At 39.1% G+C, this 20,497-nt stretch overlaps 1 protein-coding gene across 2 annotated transcripts in view; it reads right to left on the reverse strand.

Moving 5' to 3' along the window:
- Positions 1–976: 976 nt before the first annotated feature.
- Positions 977–20,497, reverse strand: part of GCLC (glutamate-cysteine ligase catalytic subunit) — a 35,923-nt gene continuing 16,402 nt past the window's right edge. Inside the window, exons 4-16 of one of the 2 annotated variants that reach the window (XM_002195436.7) lie at positions 19,328–19,441; positions 18,511–18,569; positions 18,284–18,420; positions 12,542–12,616; positions 11,549–11,665; positions 10,600–10,738; positions 9,957–10,069; positions 9,186–9,278; positions 8,366–8,470; positions 6,216–6,297; positions 6,017–6,120; positions 5,804–5,924; positions 977–2,674 (exon numbers count right to left, since the gene is read on the reverse strand). In XM_002195436.7, coding sequence (XP_002195472.4) covers positions 2,469–2,674; positions 5,804–5,924; positions 6,017–6,120; positions 6,216–6,297; positions 8,366–8,470; positions 9,186–9,278; positions 9,957–10,069; positions 10,600–10,738; positions 11,549–11,665; positions 12,542–12,616; positions 18,284–18,420; positions 18,511–18,569; positions 19,328–19,441 — 1,465 coding nt within the window. In that variant the 3' untranslated portion in view covers positions 977–2,468. The remainder of the gene's footprint in view (positions 2,675–5,803; positions 5,925–6,016; positions 6,121–6,215; positions 6,298–8,365; positions 8,471–9,185; positions 9,279–9,956; positions 10,070–10,599; positions 10,739–11,548; positions 11,666–12,541; positions 12,617–18,283; positions 18,421–18,510; positions 18,570–19,327; positions 19,442–20,497) is intronic. The other variant, XM_072926447.1, reaches the window with a different exon arrangement.

A 20,497-nucleotide genomic window follows, 5' to 3' on the forward strand; every position in this document is an offset into this window, starting at 1 on the left:
AGATCACAATAGGATCTACCAGCTGAAAACTGAGTGGAAGGCATGAAGTGTGTTACTAGGGCTGAACTGAGGCCAACACAATGATTGCTGAAAGTGCCATGACTGATGCACAGTTAGTCTTTGGGCAAGGAATCAATCACAATTCACCTCAGGGGCCTGATACTTCTTCCCCCCTCTTTGCTCACATGATTGTTGGAAAGGTCATTTTTAATATGAAAGAACTTCATGACTGCAGAACCAGTCCTGTATCCATAGCCCAAAGAAGTTTCTCACGCTCTCTGCAAGAGGCCTGCCAGGGCTTGAGGCTTGGATTAGGGTTTGCTTCTCTACCTCAGAGTGGGCACAGACAGAATAGAGCCACCTCTAAGTTGTATTCAAAGATAGTGGCAAAGCTTGCCCCCCGTCCCTGCAGCAACTCTGCTTTGAGCTGGCAGCCTTCACACTATAAAGAACAGGCTGGATCACATACCTGAGCTCTTCATCTAGTGAACATACAATGCTTAGACACTGCAACCACACATGTCTTAAAAAAACAGAAGCAGCTCTGTGTTTGATCTCACTCATCCCTTCTGGAAACATGCACACATGAAATCAGGAGGGAAACTTCCAGCCACAAATTTTAAGGCATCATGACAAAATGTTCTCTAAGTTACAAGACACACAGTTAGCCAGAAGAGTGATTCAATGTCCACTGAAAGGGAATAAGGACATGTATTGAAGCAGTACCAGCAGAAAAGCATTCCAATTATTTTTAAGCATTTTCCAAGCACAGTGGCTCATGCTGTGCAATCAGACAGATACTACTTTAACAATAGCAAGGACTTCTTTGCTGTAGGAATGTCAGACCATTTGTCTGAGTCCTGAGAAGCTCCACTGTGAACAAAGTAAGTCTGGGTGAGTTGTACCTGCCAGGTATGCAACTCCTCCTTTTTTGAATCTAAAAATGTGGGTTCAAGCCATGCAAGTGACCAACACGTACTGCAAATTTTATTTTTATTTCCTTATTACAGAAACTAAATTAGCATATACCTACATATTAATTAAAACAAATTCACCACCGCAGAGAAAGAGTATTCTTTTTATTCTCTAAACACCTGTGAACACAGAATGAAGCGTAATTCAGTAGATAAAAGCTTTTTGGTGTACCTCTCACTGCAGTTTCTCCATTAGTTCTTTAAAAAAAAACATTAGATCTTAGATATTTTTCTATGCTTCCATTAAGCTTTGCATCTTCTACCCTTAATGCAATTCACTTTTAGAAATCAGTTAAGAAGCTAAATCAAAAAGGCCCCTTAAGTTTGCTTTATTTACAGATGCAATGGCTGAATTTAAATAGATTACAGTCACTCCTAGCACCAGCTTCCAATTCAAAGGATTAGTGCATTCCAAAATTTCTCTTTAAACTGTTTTCTGGAGGGTATCAAGTTGTCCATAACTACAGCTATGTAGGTAACCCCAGCCACCAGCATAAATTACCTTATAGAAAATAAACATGTTGACAAAAATATTTATAATTAAATGACAAAATGAGAAACTCAACCTTCAGGAAGAATGGACAGAAGTTTGGTTTTGTGCTGCACTGTCAATTATAGGAACAGCAGCAGTGTGGGAGAAGAGCAGTCAAGCAGGCTGAAGTCCAGAGCAGGTGTCTCTGGTTCCTTTGTGAAGAGAGCTGTAGGTCCAGCTCCTATCTCCTCCTCCCTTTCAACATATCTCCCGTTACTACTTTTTTGTGAAATTGTTGGGCAGATTTTATGAACTGAGACAGCATACATCTTATTTCAGAGGGGAAGAAAATAACTACATCTGCAGGCAGGCTGACTTGCATTATCTGAATAAAGACAGATCTGTTCCTCTGAGTTTTACAGTTTACAAGTGGATGAAGGTCTTGTGGCAACTGAGAAACTACTGTAAGATTAATAACTTGGATGCACATATATTTGTGTGTTCTTACATACTTTCAAAACGCAAATGGAAGGAAGAAGCATCTGTGATTCAGGTAGATCCAGAAGGATATTTTTTTCTTACACAATAAGGTAAATTAATTAGCACATTCCAGGTTAAAAAAATTACAGTAAACATTCAGTAACTGGAATGCATATAATATACAAGTACCATTACATTTACAAAGCTGTTCATGACAATTTTTCTTTCTATATTAAGCATAAAAAAGTTACAAGCTAATTCACAATAACCTTAGTTACAATGTTATTAAAATACATTGATGTTAATCATAAAAATATTTTACTATTTACATGTATATTGTATAAACCTTAACAATAAGAATATGCCTATTTTAGGATGCCTTAAATGAATATTTTAGGCAGATTGGCCCATTTTATAGTGCAGTATCCCTGTTTTGGTCTTCACACCATGAAACTGTACCAGATTCACAGTATCTTTGCTAGTGCTTTGCTAAAAGGCTTAATCTTTTTTTATTATTTAAGAAGCATTCATTTATTAATTCATTACAAAGAGTCAGTTTTATTTCCACTTTGTTTCTTATTAAATCCTACCCCCAATAGTTCAGGACACTCTGCCTGGCCTTGTGCGATTTGGTTGCATTTCCACATAAGGCTGTAATTCATTTCATCAGTTATCACACTGTCTTGCTTGTAGTCCGGATGCTGTGCGATGAATTCCCTCATCCATCGAGCAACTGTCATTAGTTCTCCTGTGGGTAAGAGGAAATTAAATTTCAGTTTATACATCTAATTTAGCAGTGGAACACTTACAGAGTTCTGTGCACTATATACAATTAATGAGTAGCCCGTGCTTTCATGAGAAACACATTCCTACACTTTTTGGTTTTTAAATGTGGCTAAATTGCAGGCACAATTAAGCTGACATATCCCTGATGGTCTAAAAGACACTTATCTGGTGCAATTTTCCAACTTTCAGATGTTCCAATGACATAATGCAGAAGATGTAGCAACTGAAACAGGTGCTACCAACAGATTGTACAACAAACGGTCTTAAACACTTCCTTTAACAGAGGATCTGGCTGAGATGAATCAACAGACACCTCTGCACTACTACATTTATATAAAATAAGTTTGTAGTTGATCTATCCAACTTATTTGCTAGTTTTGATCAGTCAGCTTGGGCTTATTATTGTTTCTCCCTCTGGCAGCTACTCTATGTTTTTTGCTACTCTATAGCAAAAAATAGGCTGGTTCCAAATTATACCGACTTGTACAAATTGTACACAGTGCCTCCGCCTCACTCCACATTTCTTGCCTAGGGTTCCCTAGCACCTCTGTAAAAGGTCACTGAATGACACACACCACTTGCAGGAGACTGCTATCCCCATGAAGCTGCAGCTGGGGACTGGCTGGACACCAGTGTCCCGGCTGCTAAATCCTGCTCCACAATGCAGCACATGCAAGCAAACCTTAACTACTACAAGCTTAAGGTAACTCTGTTAAGACATTAAGATGGGCTGATGGGATGCTCAAAGAGCCTAGAAAAACTTTCATGGCTAGTTACCAGAACATCAGCTTCATTGTGAGAGTGGAAAGAGTCAAGGGCTTCCACTACAGAAGTCTTTCATTTAAGAATATTATGAAAAGCACGAAGGAACACACAAATAAAAAGAATCCAAGACTATTTAAAAATATCCTAGCAGTGGTTTTGAACAGATTTACACGAAGACAAATCAGAAAAATTGCGGAAAGTACCGGAAAGAAAAGCAGAATAAATAAAGTTACTAGAAATCAAAATGTGTTTCAAAAACCAGAAGTAATGTTTTAAAGGAATGAGGCCAGAGTTTACATTTTTACATAAGAGGGCAGGAAAAAAATTACCCAAGAGGCTTTATTTGTTGAAGGCACTAGAAACTCAACATGAAAACTTTCTAAACCAACGAGAAGCAGGGGCCTGCAAGAAAGTCAGTGGAGGCAGGGATGAGCGGAGTGAAGCTTATGAAGAGACACGTTTGAGGTGCAAGCCTGCAGGCGCGGGCAGTGTCCAGCGCACGGCAACACGGACACCTAGTGGCCAGGCAGCCCAGGCACTGCCATCCTGCCCCGCTGCTCCCTGCACACCTTCACCGGGAGCACGGCCTGCAGCTCTCAGTACGGGAATGTGGCACCACTGACTGACAAAAGGTGTGAGACACCTTCCAGGCAAAGAGAGGCAAAGGGAATTGTACGTTCAGGAGCAACAATATTCTGGAGAGGTCCACACAATTATGAATGCTGATGACAAGTGAGTAGATAAACATGATTCTACAACACAGGAACAAGAAGGCATATAATGGAATAACTGTGAAGAGCATTTTAACATGAGAAACTACAGAATTAATTCTTTCAAAAAGCATATAATAGCACTGTGCCATTTCTTATTATATGACTTTAGGGGGAGCAAAAGTGTAACTGCTTCAAGAAAGGTATGGCAGTGATAATGGAAATCACATCTGTGAATGCTCATCAAGCTCTCTGATTACTGCACTACAGGCAGCCAGGAGAGCACACCAGGACAAGGAGCACTTGATGCTGCTACCTCAGTACTGCTGTCATTGATACTTGGTGCTGGTCAGCAGCTGCTGCCTGCCTAGCAAATCTGTAGTCTCACTGAGTGGTGGCAGTCACACACCAGCTATACAGAGACCAGGAGGGTAATACCTTGCTGTGCTGCAGGAGAGGAGATGACAGAAGCTCAAATGAATTATGCCAGGGCAAGGTTACAGCCACAGCAACTAAGGTGTCAGTGGTCTTAACTCATGAGTGCAGTGTTCACCATTTGAGAAATCTGAAAAATGGCCACTCTGTGTGGATATGACTCATACTAAACAAGCTGCAGATCAGGAACATTTGATTTAAGACCAAGAGTAAACTGGAATAATCCAAAGCTCACAACTGAGAAACATCATGGCACAGTAACACAATACCTAATGTTTTTTATTCTGTGAATTCTAGTTCTTAAGAAGTCTCATTTAAAAGTCATTTCAGTTTGCAAGAACTGCCTGAACTATCAACTACACTCTTATCTACCTCACTCTCACAGCTTTTAGGTCTGTGTAAATACAGGACCCGACTTTTGCAATAACTGCAACTTTGCACCAGGTAGCAAAGTTTTTCTTTGGTGGGGAACACGTGCAGCTGGTCACTAGGCCTTAAGAAAAAGGCCTGCTACAGTTATGGATTCCTTGTTTTCTCAAGACCATTTCTCTGAAGGAAAGAAAAAAAACATAACATAAACAGTTATTATACACCGGTCTTGAAAAACATTGCAACATGGGAAAGACTGTGGAAGAGCCTGCTCTGCTCTGCCTTGAAGGAGTTCTGCTACTTACAGAAGGACTTTCTTATCAGTGAGCTATAGTCTGGGTCCCATGGTCTAGCAGACCTGAGTTTACAGTCATGAATGTGTTGGAGCAGTAAGCTTTGGAGTCACACCAGTAATATCAGACAAGCTATCAGACCCAGCCTCAAATACTCTTACAACACTCAAGTGACAGGGCAAAGTGGACTACTGTATGTTTAAACTATTACAAAGTGGACAGACCATACAGTAGCAAAAGCAGCAGTAAATGGTGTTGAAAAGCAAAATTGAGGACTGGGCATATACTACCCTCTAAACCATGATTGTTACTCTATCAGTTACTCTGAATTTAAGTTTTAAAATGGATTACTAAACATTAAAGATCAAAAATAGGACAAGATTTAAGCCAGAGAACACACTCCAGTCCTTTGCGCTAATGATTCAACAGCTATCGAGACATCCACAGGTCCCTTCAGTCTTATCCAATTGAAAGTAGAAAAATGCCAAGAAAGTCAATGTGCAAAACTATCAAACATACCAGAGGCTCTCTTCTTTATTAGCTTCAGATAGTTTAGGATGGTGCATCTTGTATCCACATCCACTTCCATATTTTCAAGATAGGAATTCAAAATTGGGATTAAACCAGGAAAGACTCCTTCCTGTGTAAGAGAACAGAATCAGTATAAAGCACATTCAGTCTAGTTTCTGGGAGGGTAGAATTGAATGTGTTCCAGGTAGAAGAGGCTATTACCTTCCCATTGATAATAGTGTCAATGCTCATTAAGGTGTACTCTTCTGTGTCGATGCCTGTCCCATTCTGTGCAGATCCACATCCATCCAAAACAGCATTTCCACCTTCACATGTGACAAAGGGAAAGGAAAAAAATGGTTAAAAGGCAAGATGTGCTAAACATCCACAACAATGTTAGTCAGATTACTTGATGTGATACCTTTGCATATATCTTTTCTGAAGTAAAACATTCCCTGTCGTACAGCATCTCTTTTCTGGGCCACCTTCATGTTTTCATCCACCTGGCAAAAAAAGTATTCAGAGATGTGTGACATTTTAGAAAAGTAGGATTCCACCGAACTGTCACATTTGTGTTTCATAAGTTGAAATATCTACTATATTTCTTACTATTTCATCACACAAGGTCAAACTGTGAGGCGAAGTTTTATTTCATTCTTCAGTGTCCAGGAAAAACCCACCAACAGATGACATTTTATGAAACTGGGTCTCCAGTAGAATAGGTAATGGCATCATGTTAGAACATGCTATGCTAATTTAAGTTTGGATGAAAACACAGGAACAGTTACAATTAACAGGTTACATCCCTTCTGGCAGATTTCTTTGCATATTTAAGATGCAATTTAAATATCTATGGAAGAAGAAAATGTCAATTTCCCTAGCCATAATTTGCTGCTTTTATTAACAAAATCATCACTGTCTTTAGAAGAATTATCACTGTATTAAACAAACATCCAGAAATAGCATTCTATTTCTGTAAGTTTGTATGGGAATTGTATCTGTTCCATCCCAAACATGTTAGATATTTAAACTTGGATTGCTAGCAAAACAGTTTTAAATGCCAAGCTTCTCAGAAGGCCCCCAAACTACGATGTTTGCTCTGCAAATGAGATATGCATTGCTCTGTCTTTCTGGATGGAATATTTTGTCCAAGTTCTTTGGTTGGTGTGTTCCCAGGGAATTAATTACCATCATACAGCTTCTGGACATTAGCTTTACCACACTGTCTTCAGAAAAAGAGATATAATTTGCTGAATTCTTTGTCTGATATTCAACTAAAGGCTATGCGAAATCTTCACATACTTCTTACCTTTCAAAGCTTTGTTTTCAATTCATTTTATATTACGAAACCTATTTACACAACAGGTTGTTTTGAAAGTTTGAAAGAACTCCAGTCCCAGCTGAAGAGCGTTCAACCACATTCAATCAGACAGCCAAGATTAGTGTGAGATTAGCCCAATAACCCCTATTATTTTATTTGAAAGAGGCAGGCTTACCAATGGTTGTGAAATTCTGTGTTGCATTACCTACCAAATTGCTTGGCAAGCTCAAGCAATTTTAAGCCCCCCAGCCCTCCAATTCTGTTCAGGTTCTTTCAGCACCTGATCTCTTATTCACTCTTAACTGGGAGTTAAAATTTTTGTGCTTTTGAGACAGTCAAATAACAATCTAATGATGTAATCTAACTGCTAAATTGCTACATTATTCATGGAGTCTGAACTCCATGACATCTCTTTTTAGAAGTCATACCAAATCATACCATGTATGTATGGTATGATTACTGTAAATTTACAACTTCAGTATTTTCCTCCAGTTTAATTAAAAAAACTCCATGAAAAGCCACAGGATACTATGGCTATGCTGGATTTTCCAGCAGTGTCAAAAGCCTTCTGCCTTACAAGATCTTTTTTAAAGCTATCTATAACAGCACAGGAATATCCATCTAAAAAGATTTTTTTGGTCAACTTCCTCAGAAATAGGACATGCAAGAACAGTTTCACACAAAACAGTTCAGTAATTGTGAGGGCACGATTAAGGAAAATGTATATTTTGCATAGCTTGTCTAAGGACACAGCTGTGACCAGAATCAGCAGTATTTGTTTCCACTAAAATACTGTGTAACACTAAAAGCATGCTGAACTCTTCCTTTCCCCCCCACTAGATACAAACATAACACAGAATATGAGACACAGGCAACATTCATGTTAAGAGAAGTCTAAAGTTTTTCTTTTGAGTTCCACATATTTCCCCCTGTATGTAAAATGGGGGAAACATAGCCTTTCCCAGACTCAAAACAGCCTTGTGACCATATTTCTTAGCAGTTCGATGCTAGGCATCGCAGAAATTCCTACAGCATTTGTCTATGCTTAATTCCATGAGACAGCAGTAAAATATTTATTTAATACTGTAGAGTTTAAATTAATTCAAAGTACTGGTACAGATAAAAACTAACTGAAAGATAAAAATTACTGTTCTGTAAGTGGACAAATATTATTTCATAGCTTGCAGGGGATAAAAATCAGACTTGATGCATTACATTTAGCTCTAACAAATCTGATCTTTCACACCTACCTTGGACAAAGGAATGAGAAAATCCAGTTTATACGACAGAATCACTCTGGTTAGCAATACCACAAACACAACATATGCAGAGTTTTCAAAGTCTGTTAACTGGACCTAGACATGAAAGGAGTAGAGATTCAATTACTTTAGTGGGAACAGAGATGCAAGGACAGTCTGGAACAGTCTGACTCAGATGTTCATGCTGGCACTTGTGTTCACACACACTGAACTCGTGGAGGGGTGATCCACACACGCAGTCACCAGCACTGACTTCAGGCGCGTAAAGCATGCACACGCTTCAACAAACCCAACCCTGCAATTCAATGCAGAGCACACTTGTGCTTCTAAAGACTAATAACCTGCACCTTCAGGCTCTCTAATTATAGAAGTATAGTAGCTTTTAAATTTCCACTCTAAAAGGATTGAATTCAGAGCTTAGAAACAGACAACTATAGAGTAAAAGCACTTGTGAAAAAAACAAAACTGTGACAGCGGAATTGTTCAGTACCAGGAAATGTACTAGAGAAATACAGTCTCTAGAAGCTAAATGGGGCTTTGTTTATTGCTGCTTTAATACAAGCCTAATTCCTTTCCCCATCACCCCAAATCCATTAGCATGCATTGATGTACTGCAGTGGATTCTCCTGTCAGTTACATTCCCACAGTCCATGTCTGATTAAATACTGCTGTCCACTTCACTTGCATCTAGCAAATCAAAGGGGAGAAAACACAGCACAAGTAACAGGAGTTTGATACTGGATGGCAGAATGCCTGGTACTTTTCCACTGAAAAGGAAATGTGCTCTTGTACATACTGATGTCTTCCTTACCTCCATAGGTCTGAATTCCACTCTCCATCCAATATCTGAATTTGGAGGTGGTGGCTTAAACCTCATTGTCTGCCAGTTTGTAGACTGAATATTCTGCAAAGCACATAAAATAATCCGTCACAATCAAGATACACATCATTCTATAATATAATTGAAGAAAAATAAGCAGATAACTAGAGTCCTAGTGTTTTCTGTGGAACAGCATAGCAGGTTAGAGAAGGTTTCAAAGTAAGTGCTGTCATTTCCTAAAGCTCACAGTACAACTACCCAACCTAGGAGCAAATATGTTCTACTTTCTCATGCTTATTCAACTTTTGATTGAGTATTATGTACAAGACACTAAGGGACTGGCATGCAGCTGATTTTATTTTTTCATGAGGGGCCAACACATCCTGAACTGAAAAGGCCTAATACTACCACAACTATTACCTCATAAAGCTGTAAAAGAGAGATTTCTACATAAATAAAATACAAACCAGGTTTAAAGAAGTCTTAAAAATTGACAGTTCCCCTTAACATTTATATACATAGCTGTAATTTAGGTTCTTCATGTTTTATTTGGTTTAAAGTATAAGCCATCACCTTCTAAATAAAAGATAAAATGAATAAATTAATGTGCTTACAACTCCAAAGTCATATGCTAAAAAATTACCTGAAGTGAAAAATTAATGAAAAAATTCTTAGCTAATAAAGCCATCCTCCAATTAAGTAATATTATAAAGATAAGCAATTATAGATATATTTATTAAATTCCTCTAAATCAGACGTAACCTCAAAATGGTCGGATTCATTTGCATCATCTAGATGTATTTTCTCCTCAAACAAAGTCAATGGGTCTCGAATGAACAAGTGTGCAATATGCTGTGCCAAAAGGTGGTCAATACCTACAAAATGAAAATTCAAACAAACAATTCATACATATCAAAACAGACTCTAGGAAATTAGTTTTTTTGACAAGACTGAAAACATCTAACACTGCAGTGCTACCTCAGCCCACCACATCCTGTTAAAGTGATGACTTCAGGAAAGAAGGAAATGATTAAAAAGAGCATAAACCCCCAAATCAAACAGGTTGTTTGGAAATGGCAGGTGACTATTGGTGTGGCTGCCATTCTTCCTGTTTTCTGATGCATTCTGTACCATGTTTCCTAAGGCAGTTTGGCTCTCTCCATAAAAATAAAACATAAATTCCAGCTTGAGAAACTCAGTTTGATTTGATGCATTAGGGACAGTTTCAATTCAAAGTGAATCCTTTTTAAAAAACTCTCAAGACCACTCTGCACAGATACTTCCTGACTAGGAGTCACTCTGAGGGCTGCACAATGTTTGTAACAAACAACAACAAAAACTATAAAATATCCCCACACACTGCAAACATAATTCTTAACCTGCTCATAATGAAGCAAACACTTACCTTCCTTTATTAGGTGCTCGTAGATATCTTTGTCTATTGTCAAATCAATGTCATTGTATTTCTCACCACATTCAGATAGATAACTGTCTATGGAATCATATCTGGATTTACTGATTCTATAATGGTTGTTCTTCAGTGGCTATATAATTTAAGAATACAATATTTTAACAGCTTGTTAACAATGTTACCTAAGTTTTGCTCACTAATGACACTTATGTTGAGAATTACTAACCTATTTAAAAAACCCTACAACCTCAATTAAAATTATTAAAAGCACTAGTCTTAAATAGGCTCAATATAAAGTGATTCTGGAATTATGACTATTTTGTTTGCAGACATATAAATCTGAGCAAAGAATCAGTCACCATACATCTACTAGAATTCTCTAGATGTAGAAATGTTTTCCTGATGTAATACGCCATTACCCCAAGCACCTGGAAAGCATTAAACATTTACCAACAGTTTCACTATGTGCACACCATTAGAGATGCCCTCAAAATAGGTAGTTAAAGAAATATTTCAAGTAAATTTTAAAATTTATTTATGTAATTTTGTAAGTGCATTGAATGGAAATTCCTGCTTAGAGAAACTCTACAAGTTCTTATACCTGGCTCTCTTGATTTAGTTCTAGTTTATACTACTCAGCAGCAGTCACTATTTAATCTAGTGCAATTTTTGCCTTTTGAGCTCAAGCTCAAGTTTCATCACTGGGGCCCTTTTCAGCCAGCTGTGGAAGATTTGGATTCCATACCTAATCAAAAATATATATTTGTTAACACAAACTGACCGACCACGGGGAGTGTTTACACCATCTCTCCTGTATTTACCATGAAGACCATCACATTCCCTCATTAGGGATTCTGATGAGCACAAGCAGAATCTGATACTAAAGGAGATCAAACTTTTTTGCCCAAGAAACCCCAGACACCTCCTATGTACCATGACTTACCTCTAGCCCCCGCTCCTCACGCGTTCGATCATCCACGGAAGCAGAGATCACTCCCCAGCGACAGTCAATGTCAGACATGTAGCCTCTGTAGAACGGAGACGCAGCACTCAACGCCATCTAAAATGAAACACTCTGATATCAAAAGAAAGGACAGGCCAAGGAACCAAAAGCAAAATACAACCCCACTGGAAAGGGATCCAGAAGGAGCTGAAGTATATATATTTCAGTTTAATGTACAGCCAAAGCCCATATAACCAGAAATAGCTCAACTGCTGCCTCTGAAGAATGCCTGGGTCAAGGGTTAGCATTCCTGAAGTGGCTTCTGACACTCTCCACATGTTTCACCTCTACAGATCAGCATTTAAGGAACACAAAAATGACACTGGCAGAAGCACTTTTGAGACACATCAGCAAGTATTCTGCTTGCTCACTTCCAAAGTTCACCTGGCAATCATTTAATTTTGTTTATTTTTGTTTGGCCAAGCACCTTAGTAACACAGCTGGAACATACCTCACTCAAGGCAGTATCTAGTCATCATTCAGACCAGACAGATATTTTATTTTCATAACTCCTATTACAAACAGTTGTTTATGACAACATGCTTATAAAAGGGACAGATATAAACAACTTAAGCTGAAATCCTCTGTAGCACCAGAGGGTTTTCAACACCAGTTGAAAAATTAAAAATTGTTTTAAGGAGCCAGCTTGCCTTGCTTTCATGAAATCTGCCAAAATCTATTTCTAAAACTATTCAACAAGAGTCTCACACATGTGGGAGTGAGAATAGAGGGGTAGAAATAGACACAAGGGCCAAAAAGGAACAGATATTATCTGACTGTAGTGTCAATTGCACATTAAACAGTTAAGATGACTCACGTGGCAACCTAGAAAGAGTACCCAATTTGTGAGCTTGCACTTTGGGTATTATTTTTTTATATACAGTGGTTTTCATCACTAAGGAAGAGCTCATCTGACAGATGTCCATTACTTACCACAATGGGACAAATTGTAGCTAGCTGATCATAGAGATACCTTGCTTCAGAAATGCTGCAAGCCTGAAATGTTACCTGTTGGAAGATGTAGAGTTGCTATCAAATTTCTATCATCATACAACAAGAACAGTCCTCCTAGATTTAAAATCAAGCATATAATAAAATTATTTATATCCTAAAAATTTTAGGATTTATTGTTTGGTTTTGTGTGGGTTTCCCCATTAACTATTGGACACATTTATGTCCCACCTATCAGTAGCATTTATATTACAAGCTTCTTTCCAGGCCATTTCCATGTTCATTAAAAGATTTCAGTCCATAATGCTTCTATGGTGAGGCTGAATATACAAACGCTTGACAGAATAAAATAAAACTAATAAAAGAGTTAACATTTAGAGTACACATGGGTGAGTAATGCACCTTAAGGAAGTAAGCCAGGAACCTACTTAGAACAACAGTCAGACTCTATTGTAAATTTAACATTTGTTTTATGTGACGCTAATCCTGTTTTAAAGAACATTTCAAGATGCCTTTGATCCTGCAAAACTGTGGGGAAAAAAAGATTATCTGTGTGTCTACTGCAACTTTCATTAAAAAAAAAGTCCAGCTTTTTCTGTACTAGAGGCTAGAACCCAGCAAAGAAATAGAAAAGAAATATTTGCAGAAGGCATTAATGTTTTGGAAGCCATACCACAGACAGGCCACTGGAATAGGTAACTCCTTTATAATATTTTTGTGAAATTTACTCAGAGCAGCATCAAACAAAAGACACATTTCTAAAAGCAGACCTTACCCTCTAAACTTTGTAAACTAACACTTCATGAATTTAAAAACTACACAGAGTGATCAGTCTCAAAACTCCCTCTGTCTTAGCAGTTTATGTATTCACAGATCAGAAGAAAACTTAGATAAGAATGTATGCCTGTACCACTATCATAACATTATACAAGAGGCTTCAGCTCTAAACCAACAACTCTGCTTGCTGTCCTGAAGAATTCCAGTTGTACACAGGTTTTCGTCTTCCAAGGATAGTAATTAGAACATCCCACAAATCTAAGTTTTCTTCTCAGCTTGCCACTAAACCAAACTACACCTCAAGTAAGACTTAAAAAAAAAAACCCAACCAACAAATCCTTCCAAAACTCCTGGTGCCTCAGTGATGGATTTATTGGGAGGTGTTAATGATGGTGGTATAGGGGAAATAGAATAGGATAGGATTTGTTTGTGTTTGTATTTTTAAATCTTCATCCAATATTCATTAAAACACCCCAAATTATAAAACAGCTGTGCTGTGGAGAAAATGCTCCTTCTGTGTCTAGTCTCCAAGTGGCTTGTTTTGTTTTTTTCAGAAAAAAAACCAAATCAAGCAAACAAACAAAAACCCAGGTAGTTAAAAGACAAGATTAAGTAATCATCTTGCAGAAAAGCAGCTAAGTATGATTTCTCATCATTAATTTTGGACATTTAGCACTAGGGAGCCAGCCTTGAAGTGGGGCTGGGTTGACAGGACACCAACACTTTTACCCCAGACAGTGGTATTTGTCTCCCCTTTCCTTTTATGTTTATTACAAACTACATTAAATCTGAGATTCAACATGGTTTCTAGGGAAATGTCCCATTAGAGAGGAAAAGGGCATGGCTGTCTTCGCCAGAAGAGCTACATGCACTGCCAATGCAGGCCATCCCAGCCCAAGCTCATCAGGACATTATTTTTACCTCTGGAAATGCAACAAACCAAGTTGTAGTTTGGCGTGCAGTACAAAAAAAGGAACAAAAACCAAACCAACAAGACCAACCCCTTAAACACGAAAGGAAGTATATATACTACAAACTACCTTACAAAAATAGGTGGGCAATATTTTCTTCTAGTCAGTCATCAGAAATTATCAGTTGATACAGAAGCAGGTGCCAACCTTGTTTTTATTCTCCCTTTGATGATAACAGGACTACCAAATTTGAATTTGGCCACTTATTACCAGAATGTAATAATAAAATGTAGCAGTATGCAATAGTAAAATAGTACTCCTTTAAAAAGGAATTCAATAATGTTTTTAAAGTTCATACAATGAGTGAATAAGGCTGGATTTCTTTTATTCATCTTGAATTAGAGAGATGGCACAAAATAAACCATGGCAAACTAACACCTTGTAAAACCACACAGTTTTATGTACACTTTACTATCTCATCAGATTCACCCTAAGTTGCCCTAGTGACAAGAAACCATATGCAGCACCTGTCAAGAACTTTTATTTATATAGCTTTTGTAGTTTCTCTAGCTCAAAGGGAGTGCTTTCTGTCCCTGGATGTTTTCTGTCCCTGCTATGAAAGAAGAGCCTTTAATCTCTTTAATCCCATAGAGAGTTAACACTGCCTCTGCCTAGCTCTGCTTCCAAGAATGTGTGTGGTGGGAACAGGCACATTTTATCAAAGAGTCAAATACACCATGATCTCCTAAGGTGTTAATGCCCAGCATCAGAGAAACATTAAAAGCAAACAGAAAATGAAAGAATTAAAGCACTCTTAATATTCAGCACCTGGATTTAAATGAAAGATACTGTGAGACAGGACTACTTCAAGCAAATTACTAAAAACCATAAAAAGTAGTCATGTTCAAATGAGAGAAAACAGAATCAAAAATATCTTCTAGCACATGGTCAGAGAAGACAACTACCCACATCGAGTTGGTAAATTTGTGGTAACAAGCAGTGAGAAGACAACTCCTTAGCAGATAGCTAAAAATATTTAAGAATGAGAAACTATATACAGGAGTTCATGATGTTTGTAAATGAAATAAAATGATACAAAACCAGAAAGCTACTTAGTTTTAAAAATATTCCCACAACCTCTTGCCACTCCCTGCTTTTGCTGTTCTAAGGGTGCAGAAGAAGGAAAACACCCAAAATAAGTAACTAAAAAACCTCTCTCATTACTACAAGACTGCTCCATTTCCACCTCTGCATTGTCCTTGGTCATGCCTAAAAGATGACCGGAGTGGAGGATGAACTTTCACACCCAAAAAGCGCTGGAGTTTCAGGAGCAGGTGCCTGAGCAAATGTGGTTTGGCCAGTTCAAGAAACTCTCTCAGCAAGTCATCTAATTATGTTTGAATATTAGCAGAAAACACTCCATACATCAAGCAAATAAACCTGGTGTATCTGCTGGATTGACCCTGGCTGGATGCCAGATATCCAGCAAAGCATTTAATCACTCCCCTCTTTTGCTGGACAGGGCAGAGAAAATGGATCAAGGTAAGGTCAGGGAGAGAACCTGGAATCAATTAGATTGGAAAAGACCTCTGAGATCACTGAGTCCAGCCTATGACTGAACACCACTTTGTCAACTAGACCATGGCACTGAAGGCACATTCAGTGTTCCCTTGAACACCTCCAGGTACAGTGACTCCACCACCTCCCTGGGCAGCCCATTCCAGTATCTAATCACCCCTTCTATGAAGAATTTCTTCCTGATGTCCAATCTGAACCTCCCTAGGTGCAGCTTGAAGCCATTTCCTCTTGTCCTTGTGCTGGTTGCCTGAGAGAAGAGGCCGACCCCAACCTGGCTACAGCCTCCTTTCAGGCAGCTGTAGACAGTGATAAGGTCTCCCCTGAGCCTCCTTGTTTCCAGGTTAAAGACCCCCAGCTCCCTCAGCTGCTCCTCACAGGACTTGTGCTCCAGACCCTTCATCAGCTCCATCACCCTCCCCTGGACTCACTGCAGCCCCTCAGTGTCTTTCGCATAGTGAGGGGCCCAGAACTGCACACAGGATTTAAGGTGCGGCCTCAGCAGTGCTGAGTACAGGGGGAAAATCACTGCCCTGCTCCTGCTGGCCACACTATTACTGATACACTGGGCACACACTGACTCGTGATCAGTAGGATCTCAACCAGCACTCCCAGCTCCTCTTCCACCAGGCAGCTTTCCAGCCACTCTGTCCCCAGCTTGCAGCTCTGCATGGGCTTGTGGTAGCCAAAGTACAAGGCCCAGCATTTTGTCTTACTGAACCACATAGAATTGGCCTCATTCCATTGATCCAGCCTGTCCAGGTCCCTCTGTAGAGCCTTCCTACCCTCCAGCAGAGCAACACTAACCCAACTTGGTGTGGTGGATATCACTCACCAGTTACTGTCACAGGCAAAACAGGCCTAACTTGGGGAAATTAACTGAATTTATTACAAGTCAAATCAGAGTAGAACAATCAGAAATAAAAACTAAATCTTAAAATTCACTTCACTCCCAAATTCTCTATTTCCTCCCCTCGCAGCAGTGCAAGAGAATGAGGCATGAGGGCTGTGGTCAGTTCACCTCACATTGTCTCTGCTGCTGCTTCCCCTCAGGGGGAGGACTCCTCACACTCTTGACTCAGTGTGGGGTTCCTTCCCTGAGACAGTCCTCCAATGAATATGTTCACTGCTCCAACATGAGTCTTTATCCTGGTATCAGGTGGGATAATTACTTTTGCTCCTAGTGTCTGGGTACAGTTCTGTGTTTTAGATTCCGTATGGGAATAATGTTGATAACACACTGATGTTTTCATTCTTGCTGAGCAGGGCTTATTCTAAATTAAGGACTTCTCAGTTTCCCATGCTTTGCCAGTGAGCAGCAGCACAAGAAGCCAGGAGGGAGCACAGCTGGGACCTGAATTGGCCAAAGGGATATCCCGTACCATATGGCATCATGCTTAGTACATACACTGGGGGAGTTGGCTACGAGGGGCCAATTGCTGCTTGGGCACATGCTGAGCATTTGTCAGCAGGTTGTGAGCAACTGTTCTGCTGAGGACCACATTCTTCTTGAGTTTTATTCTTATTGAGTTTTATACACCCCTTATTTTCATTACCATTGTTATTATTTTTATTTTATTTCAATTATGAAGCGGTTTTTATCTCAACCTACAAGTCACCTTTATCTGATTTGCCCCCTCATCCCACAGGGGCAAGGTGTGTGTGAGAGAGCAATGGCATGGTACTTATTTGCTGTCTGGGTTTAAACCACAACAGCCCTTCTCATGGGCTACACTTAATTAACTGCTCCAGCATGGGTCCCCTTCCACAGTGTTAAGTCTTTCAGGAACTGAGTGCTTCAGCATGGGTAATCCATGGGGTGACAGGTCCTGCCTCCTTCATGTATCCACCTGTTTTGGTGTGGGGTCCTCCAGGGGATGCAGGTGGATCTCTGCTCTAAAGCCAAGCTCCTGTCGTACCATGATCTTCACTGCAGGCTCCAGGGGAATCTCAGCTCTGTCACCTTGAATATCTCCTCCCCCTACTTCTTCACTGACCTTGGTGCCTGCAGAGCTGTTCCTCTTACATATTCTCATTCCTATTGTCACCTGCAGTGTCCTTGCACAGTTTTCCCCCTCCTTCTTATTGTAGGTACCTCAGAGGTGCTACCAGAGTCACTGGTGGGCTCAGCCTTGGCCAAAGATGGGTCTGTCCTGGAGTCAGCTGGCATCAGCTCTGTTGGACATGGGAGAAGCTTCCTTCTCATTGGAGAAACACCTTCTCACAGCAGCCATTGCTGCAACCCCTCTACTAGCAAAACCTGGCTACAAAACCCCAGCATACTTGGATTTTAAGACTAGAATACTAGACATACCACTTGGTCTTTTATCTCCCCTTTTGCCACACTGATGTACAACACATCAGTTGAAGAAAGTGAAAGCAGACACAAGACAAGTCTTAAAAAGGGAAGTGTTGAGAGAAGACAATGTGTAGTAACACCTTGAAAGCAGATGCACTTTACCTGGAGACAGCAGTTTCCCATTCCAAAACCCATAGCATCCATATATATGTAGTCTGGCTTAGCTGCCTTTGCTGCTTCTCCATCGTCATTAGGAAATGTTTCAATGAAAGGTGATGGCGTGTTCTTATCTTTAAATACTGTGTGGAAAATACAGGCACTCAGTAATCAGAGCACGAGACTAAACAATTATTCTGAAAAAGAACAAAGATAAGACTGAATTTACTCACTTGGTACATTTATCACAACCTTCTCTCCTCTTCGGTGTCGAATGTTTCTGGTCAGTGTACTATAACAAAAAAAAGTTTTTTGAATTATATGAAATTTTCTCTTTATGCAAATATTTTTGCAGCTACTTTCTCAACAATTTTTAGAAAGTTGACATTCTGAAACCCTATTTACTCTGAGCACTCTCCTTCAGGATGTTTCTTTTCCTAGTTTTAAGATAGACTGTAAAAGATACAACACTGAATTTTTCTTCAGTAAAGTGCATCTTATTTTGATGGACTTCACAGTACTATACTAACAAAACAGTCAGGAGTAGAAGGCTACAGACCTGAAGAATACAAGGCCAAGTTAAAAAGTATGCTTAGATTTTAAACAGAATGATTTCCATTTGCTAAAGTCTCACTTTACAGTGATTTACAGTGACAGTACATCATCCATCTCAGAGTAACTAGGGCAAGCTACTGGGTACAGAGATGTCACTGTGACATACCTAATGGAGAGCTGGATTAACCATGATGGAAGCATTTAGGCACAGGGCTTCAAACTGGAAACAATTTTGCAGTCTCAAAATCAGCACTTTTTGCCCCATAACATTCTGAATTATTATATAAAGTTCCTTCAACTTAACAATTAATTTTCTTAAGACTTTGAAAAGAAAATACATGTCATCACAACCACTTCTGTCCAAGTCCTTCTGATGTCTGCAGCAACCAGCAACAGTGCTCTCTATTCCAGTAATGTACAGAATTTGCAGATCTGTGTATGATATTTAGGTAGAGACAAAATATTTGACTTCTCAAATTTCCCAAATATTCTTACCTAAATCTAGGATGTTTATTGATGGCTTCATCTGGAAAAAAGAGGGATTTTGATGCTCCTCCTTCTACTGGTGTTGGCATATAATCCGGCAGTGTAAACCCAGGACAGCCTAACCTGTGTAAAACAACAATGAGATCCAAGCTGCAATGAAAACAGACTGTGATTTTAGAATGGTCAGATGATCAGAGATTAGGATCCTAGTAGACAGCCAGCCAAAACCCACCTTCCACAGTGGTTAATACAGCCTTTTTTTAAAAGAAACTCCACTAGTCTATCATTAGACAGCAAATATGGACATTTTCAGTGGCTGAAGCAGGAAACTTCAGTACTACCTGGGGTACACACACATTTTAGTGTGTTAGTTTTTGTTATTAATACCTACATGCAGCTGCATTCTATGCCTCAAAGTTTATCTTAAGGATACAAGTTGACTGGCAAAGTAATTTATCCAGCTCTAGTCTTAACAATCTATCCCTTTAAAAGTGTATGCTTAACCAACTCTGTAAGAATTAGATATAGTTTCAAGTGGTACACATATCCTAAGTCTTATAACACTTCTAAAACTCTGAAAATCCCTATGAGACGAATGTCATAAGCAAAGAACAATTGCAGCTATTAAGTGTAAAATGCTGAGAGATATGCAAGCTAATCAGAATACACGCCTCCCCTTTGGGAAACTGCATTTTAAGTTTCAGAGTCACCTGAAACAAGAATAAGCTCTCAGTACAGCTGAGACAAAGGAACATTTGACAACGTTGAGGTAAAGTGGCAGATTAGTTTCTTCATATTGCACAGTAAAAAGGGCAAAAATTGTGTTGAAAGGCTCTAGTATTTGGATAGTTAAAAAAGTTAGCTGATAAAATTACGAACTACTCAAAATATCAGGAAACACCCTTCCGAAAATATTATTTATGTTCAATATTGTTTCTTCTTCCTGGTTTCCTAAGTAAGTTGTTCTACAACTTGTAAAGCTTAATCACTTACCTAAGTGCTACATTGTAAACTGCACCCCTCCAGTCCTCAGGAAAGAAAACAACTTTCTGACCTAGCAGTGATGGCTCACAAATTTAGGAACTAGGAACACTTAATTTAGTATCTAAGCTATAAATTTTTAATATTTAAGCATTTTCAAATAGTTCATTTTTAACTGAATTATTTTGATTTGAATAA

The sequence above is a fragment of the Taeniopygia guttata genome, chromosome 3 (genome assembly GCF_048771995.1).
Source record: "Taeniopygia guttata chromosome 3, bTaeGut7.mat, whole genome shotgun sequence".
Classification (NCBI taxonomy): domain Eukaryota; kingdom Metazoa; phylum Chordata; class Aves; order Passeriformes; family Estrildidae; genus Taeniopygia; species Taeniopygia guttata.